Genomic DNA, 17,020 nt, shown 5'->3' with positions numbered 1-17,020 from the left:
CCTTTAAACTGATTCAGATACTCCCTCAAGAAATAATAGCTGTTTATACAGTAGTTTTTGCAGCCCAGAGCTTACAGACGCCGACTTTGTGTGCTAGTTATCAAAAGTCATCAGAAAGTTAGCAAAAGTGACTTGCAGCATGGGGAGCCATTCATTAGTGTAATGAGCCACTCATTAGTGTAAAAAGATTAATTTAATATTTCATATAGAGAGTTCTGTTCAGCTCCGGAGGAAATAAATATGCTGAACTGTCTGGACACACACACACATATACAGACGTGCTCAAATTTGTTGTTACCCCTCCACAAAAAACGAAGAATGCACAATTTTCTCTGAAATAACTTGAAACTGGCAAAAGTAATTGGCATCCACCATTGTTTATTCCATATTTAATAGAAATCAGACTTTGCTTTTGATTTTTTATTCAACATAATATTGTAAATAAGAAAACAAATGAAAATGGTATGGACAAAAATGATGGGACCGCTAACCTAATATTTTGTTGCACAACCTTTAGAGGCAATCACTGCAATCAAACGTTTTCTGTAGCTCTCAATGAGACTTCTGCACCTGTTAGCAGGTAGTTTGGCCCACTCTTCCTGAGCAAACTGCTCCACCTGTCTCAGGTTTGTTGGGTGCCTTCTCCAGACTGCAAGTTTCAGCTCTTTCCATAGATGTTCGATAGGATTCAGATCAGGACTCATAGAAGGCCACTTCAGAATAGTCCAATGTTTTGTTCTTATCCATTCTTGGGTGCTTTTAGCTGTGTGTTTTGGGTCATTATCCTGTTGGAGGACCCATGACCTGCGACTGAGACAGAGCTTTCTGACACTGGGCAGTACGTTTCTCTCCAGAATGCCTTGATAGTCTTGAGATTTCATTGTGCCCTGCACAGATTCAAGGCACCCTGTGCCAGGCGCAGCAAAGCAGCCCCAAAACATAACCGAGCCTCCTCCATGTTTCACTGTAGGTATGGTGTTCTTTTCTTTGAAAGCTTCATTTTTTCGTCTGTGAACATAGAGCTGATGTGACTTGCCAAAAAGCTCCAGTTTTGACTCATCTGTCCAAAGGACATTCTCCCAGAAGGATTGTGGCTTGTCAATATGCATTTTAGCAAATTCCAGTCTGGCTTTTTTATGTTTTTCTTTCAAAAGTGGAGTCCTCCTGGGTCTTCTTCCATGGAGCCCACTTTCGCTCAAAAAGCAACGGATGGTGCGATCAGAAACTGACGTACCTTCACCTTGGATTTCAGCTTGTATCTCTTTGGCAGTTATCCTTGGTTCTTTTTCTACCATTCGCACTATCCTTCTTTTCAATCTGGGGTCAATTTTCCTCTTGCGGCCGCGCCCAGGGAGGTTGCTTACAGTTCCATGGACCTTAAACTTCTTAATAATATTTGCAAGTGTTGTCACAGGAACATCAAGCTGCTTGGAGATGGTCTTGTAGCCTTTACCTTTACCATGCTTGTCTATTATTTTCTTTCTGATCTCCTCAGACAACTCTCTCCTTTGCTTTCTCTGGTCCATGTTCAGTGTGGTGCACACAATGATACCAAACACCACAGTGACTACTTTTCTCCATTTAAATAGGCTGAATGACTGATTACAAGATTGGAGACATGTGTGATACTAATTAAAGAAACTAATTAGTTTGAAATATCACTATAATCCAATTATTTATTATCTTTTCTAAGGGGTACCAACAAATGTGTCCAGGCCATTTTAGAATATCTTTGTAGAATAAGCAATAATTCATCTCTTTTCACAGCTTCTTTGCTTTATTCTATGACATACCAAAGGCATACAAGTATACATGATAAAATAGCTTTTAATTTCATCACTTTTCAGGAGGAATGAAGCATTATTTCAGTGAGCTGTAAGGGTACCAACAAATCTGAGCACGTCTGTATATATATTTATATATATAACATTTTTATTTTAAACCTTCAAAATATGATTATAATCATCTTTTCCTTGACCAGTTCCACACCATAAGATGATGTTTCAATTGCCAAAAAAGGAGAGCTTTAAACAATAAATTGCCATATATGGCAACATTAACATCAATAGATCTTGTACACAACAGCTACTGTATTATTTCTAATGGCCATTAAAAAAAATATTAAGAACTTCCTTAGAAAGGGTTTATAAAAACACAAGCTGCTTTCTTATGGGGTTCCTGTTATGCCATGTTTCCATCTGTAACAGCCTATAGAACTCAAAACTGGTCTTGTTCCAGTATCTAAATGGAGCTGCTGCCAGTTCTATCTGCAGCCTACAATCTAGTCTCCAACTGGTTGTTCCATAAAGTCAAAAGAATGCCAATATGTATCTTGTTTTTGTATACTGTAACTGTATACATTTATAAATGCCTCTATCTACCATCAATATTACCTGGTTGTATAAAGAATTCACTGCCTGAATGTTTTTCCCCCCCATGCAGTTCAAGGTCAAACACATGCTAATTAGGAACTTCTTCCATTAGACTGAGTTGGAGTAACTGTTTTTTTTCTGCAGTTTAAAGTGGGGGCCAATCGAGTCTCAAAGTGTTACAAGGAGTTTGCGTCCACCAACAGCCAATCATTTAATGTCACCAAAGGCAAGACCCTTTATGGCATTACTGCCTAGAGCCTTATGGGAGGAGCTTAATTTCCAAGGGTTTTCCCTCATTTGATAGAAGCTTTGACAACCAACATTCCAGATATCACTGGCTGGACTGCGGTGCTCTTGTCATCACTGATCCTCTGTTAGTCTACTAATGGGGTAAAATGGTACCAGGGGTACATGGAAACATGGCATTGGACTTGAGTATCCCATATTGTCAAAGCTGTTAAAATGGTACGATTCCTAGCATTACTGTCATACAGTTGTGTGGGTTTCTCCATTCTAGAAACCACTCTTATTTATTTGTTTTCCTTATTACTGCTTGTCAATTTAATTTTTTTTATGCAAGCTACTACAGTTAACTGTGGCCCTTTCATTTGTACATATTCTGACCAGTAAAACTGATCAATTTAGTGTTGAATAATATGACGAAAACAAACACTGATATGTAATAATATGCAACTAAAGAATTATCTTTGCTTCATTTCATTAGCCCTTATCATGCTTTCAGACAAGTAATTCAGGATTCTGATTCCCATTTATTGTTGTCAGGGGAACCAAAATCCTAAATGATTTGTTTCTGGGGAAGCCCTTTACAGTACAGCTGCTGATACAAGTGAAAATCACACAGGCAGTCAGAAGAGCTTGGGATAAAATACCTCTGAGCAGTCTTGTATCATCCTGGTAATGATCATTGGTGATACCTAAACATAAATATTTTAATATTCACACTCTGATCAGAACTGTAGAAATGCATCAGGGTAAAGAGGGGTGAGGGGACTCAGAAAATGGAGGTAAACATGGTTTCTTTCAAACATACAGGCCTAGTAAATAAATAATGCTACAAAGCACTTACACTGAATTTCAACTGCATGTTACAAGATAGCACTCTGCTAAGACTACATTTGTCCCAACTTAATGCATTTTAACTGTGGTTAAAGTGCAGTAGCTTTTCATTTTGACTGCTACCCAATATGTCTGTACAATTCTGCACAATTTATAACCTAATGGGAATAACTAACACAGTATCAATATATAACACCAATATATAGGCAAACAAGCACATTTAAACCCAAAGTGCAAATTAACATTTACTGTCAGGAACATGTTTGTTTCCCTTTGAGACAGACAATGATAGTTAGTTTCAGGTCTTGACTTGTGTTGTAAAGTTGACAGAACATATGTGAACAACATACTTCTTGTTAGAAAGTAGTATATACAGAATCTTTAAGGGGGCCTCATTCACTAAGCGGCAGTAATTTGGCCAGAATTGCGGGAGGAAAATTGAGATGACTGTGCATGGTATTTCTCAAAGTGTCACACCCTATTTACTATTTAATTAGAAGCAAAAATACTGGTCGGAAATATTCTAATTTGCATACAAATTGAGGGTGGCAACAAGTTTGAAGTTGTGCACGGTATTTATTCTATTGACAACAGGTGAAGGAGCTTACTTACTGGTGCGGCAGGGATAAATATTATTTATTATATTATATTTATATATGACATGCACATATTTGCACATCTTTTACCAGTCACAACAGTATGGCCTAATATGTGAAATATTCTCTTCGTCCCAATGTAGGTCCACTGATCTGTGAAGCAAGTTATGGTCAAGACCTCAGTGGGTATAAGATTGCAAATCTCATTGAGGCTATCCTGAGTAAATATTGTCTTTAAATCACACACACACACACCCACACACACACATAACAGATGTACTTACTTCCTGTTGGAATTAAATCCCTGTCGGGTATGAAGAGCTTATACCCACAGTGCTTCTCCAGCACGTCAGGGAGGATCTCGAGTGCGAATCGTTCCTCTTCTCTGGTCTCCTGACCCCACTGGTCAGGATCCACTTTGGTGTAAGACAAGTACGCATCATAATCTTTGTTTTCTAAGATGGAGACATAAACAAAAATGCATTTTCATATTTTTATGAACAAACTAAAACATGAAAGGAATAACTAGGTTAACACACTGACAAGTTAAAAATAATATACTATGGCCTAAATTCTCAAAGCTATTTACTCCAATTCGTCATTTTAACAATTTTTGAAATTAGAAACACACCCAACAGAGTTATGAAACCAGAAATAAACAACCAAGACTTTTAATTCAGGGCCTTGAATGAAGTATTAAGTATGAAGTATAGTTTCTTATTAGTCTTAGATGTTTAATTTGTGTTTTTTTCCAGTCATAAAAAAATGGAACTATAGTTAATAGGTGTGAGAATCTAGCCATGTCTGTTGTTTGGATAAAAAGCACCATGAACTATAAATTACATCATAAAATCATAAGTTTAAACATGCATGCAAAAATAAAGTTTTCCATTCAAACAGAAAGTCTCCCTGTAGCGTCCCCTCCCCCTAAGCTTTGACTCTAAGCATGCCCGCTTGGGGGACTAAATACAAGAAGTGTTCTTTCATTTTCAGCAAGAGGACAAGAATGTTAACTGCAGTGGAAGTAATGTAGTTATAATGTAGTTTTGTTGTGAAAAAAGTAGGGGGAAAAAAATCAATGGCATGAGTAATGAAATGTTAACCTCGTCTTTACTCTCTGAGAAGCTCCATTATAGCGTTTAGGGAATACCAATTGGTTTTAAATAGAATCTATTCCACACTGGTGCTCAAACAGGTGATGTGCGCTCATGTGTTAAAGCAAGTTATCATTTCTTACAGTTTGCTAATATCACATATTTTACAGGCACGATACCCATTTACTACTGGGTCTGGACATTTGTAAAGCAGGGATGGAAATAAGATTCCTATTGCATTGCAATTGCACCAATTCCAGGTTTTAATATGTGCTTGATTGGTCACAGTGTATAGGTAGCAAGCTCGGGTGTGTCTAAAACCAGGAATTGTTCAAACTGCTATGTAATGGGAGTCTTTATTTTGATCCCTGTAAAATGCAACAAACAGTACACTGCAAAATTTACCATGGATCATTCATTCAGCAAAATACTATACATTTCAGATGCTGTAAGGACAATGATTTGATTAAATTCAATGTGAATTGCTAAACTTTCCCTAAAAGCACAACTGCCATTGGAATGCAGCGATAACAAATACAATCAGAACCAACAATAATTTAGGGTAATTTGTACAGGAACCTCAAAGCACTGTACATTTTCCTAAAAATAGAATACAATAATTATAGAACATACATTAAAAAGCCTTAAAAGTAGCATTTAGAGTTCATGTTATTGATGCTATTAGGAGGCTATTATTAATGAATGCATTTTTAAACAGTCTCATATGACTTGTGTCCGGGACCAGATCATTATAGAACAATGAAGGCAATCAATTACATTTTTAACGGTTAACCAGTGCAGGTGTTTATTGACTTGAGCTGTTACGGGTGATCAATGATTTTTAAAGTCTTTTGATAAAGTGACATTTGCTTACACTGCAGTACTGTATTACAGTTTAATAACATAACACCATTTTGTACTGATCCTTTACTATTTGGTTACTGTATCTTGAAATAATGTCTATAGTTCATTTGCACCACCTCCTTGGGGTACTCTGTGGGATATCTCTCAGCTGTGAGGAGGGTGGAGAGCTGGGTAGATGTGCCTTGAACTGATGGGTTAAATAATACAACTACCTGACTCTGTGACATGTATGTTGTAGACTGGAACTGTGGAACTAGGGTATTTATGGTCTGAAGCTTCTGACTACTAAAATAAATGTGCTATGTGCTTGTACCCACAATCCGTGTGTGGATACTGACAATCGTTACAAGTTCAATAAAAATGTATAATGCAGGTATTCTGAAATAACTCTGCAGTACTTCCTGCATACTCGCGCCTTGCGTCTCCTGCACATAGATGTGTCGCCTCATTCTTTTGAAGAGAATGTTGAAAGTCACCCACCCGAGCGAGCAAAACAGGACAGTGGGTACTTCTCTACCCCTTCCACACACCCCAATAACACACACACACACACACACACACACACACACACACACACACACACAAAACTTGGGCCCCTGCCATTAAGAGAATTATATTCTTCCTGAGGTTCCACAGGAAGAAAAAGAATAGCAGGGAACCCAGCTTCTGGGAATGAAACTAATTAGAAAACACAGAAGACTGTGCAGCACCAGTAGATTTGTTATCATTTTGACCAGGGGTGCCCAATCCTGGTCTTGGAGGGCCGATGCCCTCCTGGTTTTTGTTCAAACTGTACACTAAATTGATTAATTGGACCAATTAAGCTTCTAATAAGGGCTTGATTGGTCCAATTAAGTAATTTAGGGCACAGTTGCAATAAAAGCCAGGAGGGACATCGGCCCTCCAGGACCAGGATTGGGCACCCCTGATTTTGACGAATGTAAAATTCTTAAGCATCCTTTACCTGAAGGAAGGGGTGTTGTTGTATGAGATGAAGAAGAGGCTCTGTCATTAGTAAGGGGCATGGACAGTTCAAAAAAGTCAAGGGGGATTTGAACATTTCAATTCTATATATATGGTCCCAAAGGTTTGTAGAGATTATTAGAAGTTTTTTTTTTTTAGGCAGAGAATTGCTCAGAGCAAAATATTCGTAAAGGCATCACTGGTGACAGCGTTGGGTTTAGCTAGATGTCGAGTCCAGTAAGCTTGATAAAGGGATGTCATCCTCAATAGAGTAGCAGGAGAGTGAAGACATATGTCAGATGGAAGCTGTTGTGGACGATAATCCGAAATGTAACACATAGACATTGTATATTCTTTTTTTCATTATCTAGAGGTGGTTCACCTAGCCAGTGCTAGTTTGGTATGATTGACATAATTCCATGGGTCAAAATGCGTCAAATTCAAGGGACAAGTTGAAGAATCATCTTACTGCGATGAAATACACTTCCTTATCTCCTGTAATCCTGTTGCAAGTATTATGCTAATAAATGCTTATTACACAACGTCAGAACAAATAATGCAAAGCCAATAAAATGCAGTATATAGTGTATATATATATAAGCATTGAATCCCGCTGTTTAATACAAACGTATTTCCTTACTAGAATTATAGTAGTTATAACCTCTCTTTGAAAATTGTATTGATTGCGACTTAAGAATCATATATCTTTTACCAAACATAGATTGTTTTAACTTACAGCTGTAAAAAAATGGACCCAGGTTTACAATAAAGCTATTGATGATTGCATTGCATAACCCATATTAATTACAGTTACCCTGTATGGTCACGTTTACTAGGTAAGTAAAATGAGATAGTTTCTATAATACCATTCTGTTGTCAAACACCCCTTTTAATACGATGCACGTTTCATTATAGCACTGTTGTTTTTATGATTGACAACCTAAGTATTAGCATTACCCCATAATTACCATAAAATGATACCCACTATTGCGGAACTTAGAATTTTGTTGTAAACCCATATCACAATAAAAAGGACAGGGTCAAGTTGATTATTTTCAGGAAAGATAGCGCTACAACTATTGTCAGGTCATGCTAGGTATTTAGCATGATTGCTTCATGGTCACTGAAGTCTGGGATTGACCCTGCTACAGTAGCCATTGATGTTGGCAGTGCATTGATGGTTATACTGAGATGGTACAGTTTGAAGTCCTGTGATGGAGGTTTTCTAGAGACTGGGAAGAGAGTATAAACTGCTGAATTTTGCTTGGGCTTAGTTATCTCACAGGCAGGTGGTTGAGATTCTCTTTGAAGGTTTTTTCTATTTATAATCCATGTTGATTTGGTTACGAAGCAAACCAAAAATAAATACATTTTCTTCGTGCAGCCATCTAAATGAATCATCTAGTTGTTAGATAACAGAAATAAATAAAGGTGAGGGGTTGAACTTGGGAGGTGGAATAATCTATTTTAGAATTTCAGTCTCTGTTTCAATAAAGGAAGTCTCACAAAGGAATTTCGTGTGTAAAATAAATCCCAGAGCTACCCTCTAATTGCTCATAAAATATAGCTTGAAATAACCATTTTGTCAATTATGCATGGAATTATTTTCCATACTATACTAGATATTTTTCTTCTAGTTCATCCATAATACTCAATCATAAGATATACAATTATTTGACAAACATTTTACCAATGCAATTACACCAGAAGACACTGATAAAGACTTCTTACTGAAACATCTTTCTAGGTTTCCCTATTAGCAAACATACAGAAAACATGTATGGGGGGTTCCTGGTGTGGCAATGTGGATTTGTAGTCATGATTTACACTCTGCATTCATTTTCATTGGAAACACTACATATCTTTTCATGTTTCACTAAGGGTGAGTCTCAATAGAAATATGTTAGAAGCTTGTTACGTTCGGCCTATTTGCTATACATTTTAAATTGGAAAGTAGCTCTGTGGGGTTTAGACAGGATATATAAATAAAGAGAGTGAACACTCACTTGATCAATAGACTGAATGACAGGGCAGCAGTGTGGAGTAGTGGTTAGGGCTCTGGACTCTTGACCGGAGGGTCATGGCTTCAATCCCCCGGTGGGGACACTGCTGCTGTACCCCTGAGCAAGGTACTTTACCTAGATTGCTCCAGTAAAAATCCAACTGTATAAATGGGTAATTGTATGTAAAAATAATGTGATATCTTGTAAGTCGCCCTGGATAAGGGCGTCTGCTAAGAAATAAATTATTATTATTATTATTATTATTATTATTATTATTATTATTATTGAATGACAGACCAACATGAATATACAGTACCATATGTAGCCCAAACAGTAATTTATATTCTTGGTGCACAGTTTGTTTTTAGTGAGACAATTTGCTGAAATTGCATTTTGCATGTATTGAACTCCTTAAAAATCAATTATGTAACTAGAATTGAATAGGACCCTTGCAGTATTGTATTGGACTTAAACAAAATCAAAAGAAGCCACATCTCAGGTCTGGAAAACTGCACAGCAGGAGTACTTCAATGTTGCATTTGACAGACATTTACAATATCAAGATCTAGGTGCTGAGGATGTTTCTCATTGGAAAAGTTCCCAGACCTTGTGGAGACAGCAGTGCAGCCATTATCCAAAGGTGCTGATTCTTCAGAGTTTGCTCAGCTGCAGACTTTGACATGTTCTGTATGAAATCTCTTTGACATGCTGTTTGTATATCACATCTGAAACAAAAACACATTGGAAATGTGAAAAAATGCCAAGTTACAAAAAGTGCCCAGCCATTTATAAGTAGAGATATCAAAAACACAAGCCAAGTTTCAAGAAACCATTGGGGCAACCTTGCCCAGCACAAAGCAAACAGGCACAACTGTAAAACTGATGGGGGCCAAGGTTGCCCCAATTGTTTCTACTAACTTGGCTTGTGTTTTTCAGGCACAATAAAAGCAGATCAAATGCATGAAAAACACAAGCCAAGTTAGTAGAAACAATTGGGGCAACCTTGGTCCCCATCGGTTTTACAGTTGTGCCTGTTTGCTTTGTGCTGGGCAAGGTTGCCCCAATGGTTTCTCTACTTATAAATGGCTGGGCACTTTTTGTAACTTGGCATTTTTTTCACATTTCCAATGTGTTTTTGTTTCAGATGTGATATACAAACAGCATGTCAAAGAGATTTCATACAGAACATGTCAAAGTCTGCAGCTGAGCAAACTCTGAAGAATCAGCAACTTTGGATAATGGGCACTTTTGGTAACTTGCCGTTTTTTTCACATTTCCAATGTGTTTTTGTTTCAGATATCACTTTTTTTTTTTACTTTATAACACACACACATTACGGGAATAGCAAAATTGTTCAACCTATATTGAGGCAATGTATTGCAGTTTGGTTAGGATAAATTTAAATAGTAGCCTAGTCTGTTGAAAGGGTTAAGATGTGAATCTGTGTGGCATAGTTGGAGTGTGTATGTAGTTGGAGTGAAAGTATGACTAGCACAAATCACAGTGCAGCAAACACAGACCCCATCTACATACAGCTGCACTGTACACGACACCCCAGGCAGCGCGCCAACACTGCCTAGACACAAAATGCGCTTCTACTGACAACAGCACACTGACACTAACATTCCTGCACCCCACCCCCAGCAGTCCCAAATTGACCTGCCGCTACACTGGCCCCCGCTTCGGGATGCACTGACCTGGTCCCTGTGTGGCAGCCTGTGTGGTTGCCAGGGCGGAGGACAGCAACGCAACGTGACGACCACTTAAGGGATTTGGGCTGCATCACGGGGCTCCAGGGCAGCCACCAATTCTAGACTCCCGTGCCAATCCTGGACGGCAGTCCCTCCTGGGTCCGGGCTTCCTGGGACCGCTGCCCCCCTCCATACCACGGGGCAGAGGCTAGCTAGCACAGCCCTAACAGCAACCTCGGAACCTGGCTTGGAGAGGGCTGGGTGATGCAGCTATGGCGTGGGGCACTATGTCTAGGGCGGCAATGCTGGGCTCTCTCTCTGTGACCCTGGCGATGCTGGGCTCCCTCTCTGGGGCTCTGGCAGCGAGGGGCTCTGGCGGCATGGGACTCTCTCTCTGGGGCTCTGGCGGTGCTGGGCTCTCTCTTTGGGCCTCTGGTGATGGTGAGCGCCCTCTCTGGGCCTCTGGTGGCATGGGGCTCTCTCTCTGGGGCTCTGACGGCACGAGGTACCCTCTCTCTGGTAGCGTAGGACAGTGTCTTCCGAGTGACAGGAGGTACTCTTTTGCTGATGTCGCTGTGCAGTCTCTCACTGGTGGCAGCACAACGTGCTCTCACTGCCAGTGTGGGGCACTTTCCGGTGCAGGACACTCTGTGCCGGGCGGTGCAGGACACTGTCTCTCAGACGGCAGTTGTGGAGCGGGATTCTCTTTCTCAGATGGTAGCGCTGGGCACTCTGGCGATACTGGGCTTTCACTCTGGGGCTCTGGCGCTGGCAAGATAGGACATTCCCTCCTTGGCGGCACGGGGTACTCTCCCTCTGGCGGCGCAGGACTCTCTGCCAGCAGCTGCACTCTCTCCAGCAGCGACTTGACAGTCACCTGGATGACCTCATCCCACTCCCTCTCTGAGCGACACAGCTTCTCCTGGCGCTGCACCCCCAACTGTGCTCTCTCCTACTCGTCCAGTTTGCCATATAAACCCAAGACATGCTTCTAATGCAATTTGCAGTGCAGGCACGGTAGCTTTCACACCACAAAGTAGTATGTAAGTTTGCAAGTTAGTATAGCAGTAAGTAACGAGGTGAACAAGATTTTGTAAATAATGATTATGTATTATCCCGGTTGTATTGAACGTTTTCATCTAATTTTGCAAACTATCATAATAAGCATACATGCCAACAGTCCCTATATGGTTGGGGCAGTCCCGAGTTCCTAGCAAATGTCCTGTGTCCAGATGCACAGGAAGAAAGTCCCGATATTTAGACATAGAAAAAAAATCATTTATTCTGCACAGTAGAGTTAGTGAAAACCACACACTGTGCTCTTCGTGCGGCTGACACATCTGCTGATCACTAACTTACTGGTATACAAAGGTAATAACGCATCATTGTGTCTATGTTTACTGTCATGCTGGTCATGTGGTGTTGAGTTGAGGGGATACGTCTATTATTATATGATAGAGTGTTTTTTGCCTTTGACCCCCTCCCATGTGTATGATGAGCGTCCTGCTGAAGTTTCCAAATGTTGGCAAGTATGAATAAGCTTGATCTTTTAATTTAGTATATTGTAACGTGTTCATATTTAGGAAGTAGTACTCAGGGTATATGCCTTTACCGTTAACAGAATGTATTATACTACATGTATTATTTTAACGAACTAATATGAAATCACGGAAACATCATTTATGACATATGTAAAAGTACAATAATTGCAGACAGCATCCATCTACCTGTAATTTTAGGCAACGTGAAAACTGAACAGAATTCTCCTTGGCTTATCTTAACCGTTTAGCTGTCACTCGCTGAAGCTGATTTTACAGGAAATATACAGATTCTATTTACTGAGCTTAATAGAACACTTTTTTTTTTTTTTTTTATCCCCGTACAAAGTTATCATACTCTTATACCAAATATGCTATATACATTAACTAAATGTTACACGTTTATATACGAACAGCATAGAAATACTGCATATAATTCATATTAGTACTGTATTTTGTACCGGTAAGTACGTTTTCTTAAAAAGAAAAAATAATCTTGTTCAAATCACGTCAAAGTGTGCTCGCTCACCGGTGGTGCACAGTAGGGGTCACACATTCCAAGTATCTGGCACATCATAAATGATATCTTTCTAATTCCTGTGATGGAAGGTATAAGAAAAATACTCAAAATATCGACAGTTGTAGCCAGCTGGGGTCTGCTGGGGTCACGTGACTGCAACTTGGATTGTTTACATCACGTGAATATGTTTGTTGTCTTCAGCATTATTCAAATGCTGGGGACAAAGTAGAATGTACAGCTCAGTACTAAACAGTACATGTTTCTAAATAAGATAGTGGAAATTGCTTAAGCAACTAATGTGTCAAAGAAAAGGAGACAGTGTTGAATTCTCAAATGCTCTGCAAACCCCGTAAACAACAACACACATTCTCCCCATTCACTAACAGAGTGACCCGTCCCGTTCCCCTTACAATACATGTAACATAGACAGACGAGACAAACTGAACAGGCAACAAGTCTTGCAACAAAGCAATCGTCCGGGTCATTACAATATATTTTTAAATTTGAAAGAAAAAATATATGAAAGCACGACAACCTTTGTGTACAAAAATCTTCACTAATATACAATTGAACAAGAACTGTTGAATATTTATTTTCGTTTCATACAGTATTAAATGTCATTATTTATATGATAGTGAAAAACAAATAAATAAATATCAAGATAAATAAATAAATACATATATGTCTATGTATTCATTTATGTATTCATTTATTTCAATATTTATATTAATGTATTTATGTTTTACTTTTGCCAAATATATAGACTATCTTTCAGCATAGCTAATTCTCAGAAATGATGTTCCTTTTTTGTCCAGCGGGAACCACAAATAGCGTTACTCTCATCAACCTATTGAGACAGGAAATCGTACCTCCTTGTGCCAATAGGGACCATAATGAGCGTTACACTCACAGGAAACCAAACATTTTCAGAGCTCCAGCTCAAAATCTCAGAATGAGAATTGATGAAGACGGATTATGGCTCAAAAGTAAAGTAAATCTCAAAAGTATAACTATGTCCGGAAAATTCTCAGCTGGCTGACTTCATCTTTCAAAATACTGCTTGTCTCAAGATTCCTTGAAGAAGGAATCTATGAAAGAGATCTAGGAGTTTATGTTGACTCAGAAATGTCTTCATCTAGACAATGTGGGGAAGCTATAAAAAAAGGCCAACAAGATGCTCGGATATATTGTGAGAAGTGTTGAATTTAAATCAAGGGAAGTAATGTTGAAACTTTACAATGCATTAGTAAGACATCATCTAGAATATTGTGTTCAGTACTGGTCACCTCGCTACAAAAAGGATATTGCTGCTCTAGAAAGAGTGCAAAGAACAACAACCAGAATTATCCCAGGTTTAAAAGGCATGTTGTATGCAGACAGGCTAAAATAATTGAATCTATTCAGTCATGAACAAAGAAGACTATGCGGTGATCTGATTCAAGCATTTAAAATTCTGAAAGGTACTGACAATGTCGACCCAGGGGACTTTCTCGACCTGAAAAAAGAAACAAGGACAAGGGGTCACAAATGGAGATTAGATAAAGGGGCATTCAGAAAAGAAAATAGGAGGCACTTTTTCACATAGAGCATTGTGAGGGTCTAGAACCAACTCCCCAGTAATGTTGTTAAAGCTGACACCCTGGGATCCATCAAGAAGCTGATTGATGTGGGGCTCCCGAGTGGCGCATCCAGTAAAGGCGCTCCGCGCGGAGTGCAGGATCTGTCCTATAGTCTGGACGTCGCGAGTTCGAGTCTAGACTATTTCTTTGCCGACCAAGGACGGGAGCTTCCAGGGGGCGTCGCTCAATTGGCCAAGCGCCGCCCAGGGGGAGGGAGGGTTAGGTCAGCCAGGGTGTCCTCGGCTCACCACGCACCAGTGACCCCTGTAGTCTTGCCTGTAAGTTGCCCGAGAGCTGCGCTGTAGCTCTTGGGTGACTGCATGGTGAGTCTGCAGTGTGAAAAAAAGCTGACGGCACATGCTTCGGAGGACAGCGTGTTTGTCTTCGCCCTCCCGAGTCAGCGCAGGGGTGGTACCGGTGAGCTGAGCCTAAAAAATAATTGGCCATTCCAAATTGAGAGAAAATAATAAAAATAATTGGCAATGAATAAATAAAAAAAAAAAGAACTGCTTGATGAGATTCTGGGAGCAATAAGCTACTAAGTTACTAACAACCAAACTTTCTTATGTTCTTATGTTCTAATCGTGTAGCACTGACAGTTAACACAAGATGCTTGCAAACTGAAGGTTGTAGGTTCATATACCAGGTCTTTTTTTATTTATATAAAGTTTTTTTTTTTGCAGGCAAATGTTCCATTTTAAAACAGAAATAAGTCATTAAATATAGATAATATGTACATCACAATAAGTGCGTTCCCTGGCATATTTACATGTTAAGTTAATTGTCATTAAAATCGATTGTGCTGTAACATACATATGCATGGATAAAGATGCCTGGGGTCTTCAATTTATTTATTTATTTATTTTCCTGCGATGCGTGCGACTAGTCCTTTCTAAAATATCAATGAATCTTGAGTGCCTGGGGTCTGCAAAAATCTGCAAAAGAAAACGTTGGAAGAAGAAGAAGGTGGACTTTGCTACCTTCCTTTGCGACTTATTTCTCTTACTGTATGACAGGTACCGGTATTTATTTATTTTTTCAACATTTCACGTAAGAGTGTTGGGAACTACAAATTAAATGAGGAATGGTGCTTTTGGCTGATTTACTTTCGCTGCGCCAATACCCTTAAAACACGTAAACTATAGATAGCCACTGGCAGTTCTCGCGCTTCACTGTGACTTGACTCGAGGAACTACTGTTCCCCTCGATAAAAATGTAAATTTGCACTAATGCTCTTTTCTTCTCACTAGGTTGGGAATGTCAGGTAGGGAGTGAGGATGATCTCTTGTAACCTTGACAAAGTTTAGAGCGTGGAAGGCCCTCCTCCGTTCTGAGTATACTGCATATTCAATAGTTGTCCTACTTAGTGCAGTTCTTTATTGGTTCATATGTGACACTCACTTGCTGTTGTCACCCAGTTGCCATTGGCAGAGTGCTTCTCTGCTCATTATTTTTGCTGGTGTCTGAGCTTTCTTTGCACAGCAGAGCTACAGTATAAAGATGGGAGTGAGGTACATGCTTTCTTTCTCCCATTAGACACAAATAACGGTACTGTATTCATTTTAAAGAAAAACATCTGAATGGAATGTGTTTTGTTTAATAGATAACATGTTAACACATTATTAAACCCGAAGACCAGTTATGTGTGTGCTGTCATTATCAAGAAGATATCTTGAATACTTTGAAAGCTCTGACCTCTCAACCATGGCCCCTTTTCAGTGCTCGTTTATATCTGTCTTGGGCACCCTCCCATTATAGACCAATACTTAAAAAAATAATGTGAGTTGTGAGCTAATATTTTGGGATTCTTCCCAAAACACTTTCAGTTGCATCCATCTGTGATATCAAATGAATCTGAGGCGGTGAGGAGGGGAAAATCAAAAAATGTTGTCCATTTGATGTGGAATGACCCCTCTGGTAAATGGAAACAGACTGAACATGGCCAACCTTCTGATAAAGTTGAATTTACAGAAGTTTAACTAGTGGTTAAAGTCCAGAAGGTCACCGGTTCAAATCCCACCTCTGCTACTGACTGACTCACTGTGTGACCCTGAGCAAGTCACTTAACCTCCTACGGATGAGATGTTAAATCAATGTCCTATTGTTAGTGACTCTGCATATAATGCACAGTTCACAACCTACCTCTGTAAAGCGCTTTGTGATGGTGGTCCATTATGAAAGGCACTATATAAAGATATTAGATATATATTATTATTATTATTATTATTATTATTATTATTATTATTATTATTATTATTATTATTATTATTAAGACCTGCTAAGTGGTAAAGGATGTAGCCATTGCTCCACCTACTGAACCCCACTGTAGCTTTAGAATAGAAATAACAAATGCAGTGCCGGAGGACAACACAGATCTGATGGCTCCACTGCAGAACTGCAAGTGCCCTATCGACCAGAGGGGTCGCTGGTGCATGGTGAACCGTGGATTCCCCTGCTGACATAAGCCCTCCCTACCTGGGCGGCACTCGCCAATTGTGCGCCACCCCCTAGGAACCCCCGGTCACGGTCAGCAATGACATAGCCTGGATTCGAGCCTGCGATCTCCAGGCTATAGGGTGCATCCTGCACTCCACGTGGAGCGCCTTTACTGGATGCACCACTCAGAAGCCCATTAAATTTGGTTTTTAAGGCTTGTAAGTGGTCTCTTCAAAACAAAAAGACA

General features: G+C 39.5%; 1 protein-coding gene across 3 annotated transcripts in view; it reads right to left on the bottom strand.

The window, feature by feature from the left end:
* The window catches only part of LOC117405223 (interleukin-1 receptor accessory protein-like 1), a 512,848-nt gene that overhangs the window by 9,636 nt on the left and 486,192 nt on the right, over positions 1 to 17,020 (bottom strand). For 2 of the 3 annotated variants that reach the window (XM_034008100.3, XM_059029879.1), the window contains 2 exons: positions 4,330 to 4,500; positions 3,263 to 3,307 (listed from right to left, as the gene is read on the bottom strand). In XM_034008100.3, the coding sequence (XP_033863991.1) occupies positions 3,263 to 3,307; positions 4,330 to 4,500 (216 nt within the window). The remainder of the gene's footprint in view (positions 1 to 3,262; positions 3,308 to 4,329; positions 4,501 to 17,020) is intronic. The other variant, XM_034008101.3, reaches the window with a different exon arrangement.

The sequence above is a fragment of the Acipenser ruthenus genome, chromosome 9, assembly GCF_902713425.1.
Source record: "Acipenser ruthenus chromosome 9, fAciRut3.2 maternal haplotype, whole genome shotgun sequence".
NCBI classification, from domain to species: domain Eukaryota; kingdom Metazoa; phylum Chordata; class Actinopteri; order Acipenseriformes; family Acipenseridae; genus Acipenser; species Acipenser ruthenus.
Note: the sequence above shows the minus strand (reverse complement) of the source record. Positions and strands in the feature narration are given on the sequence as shown.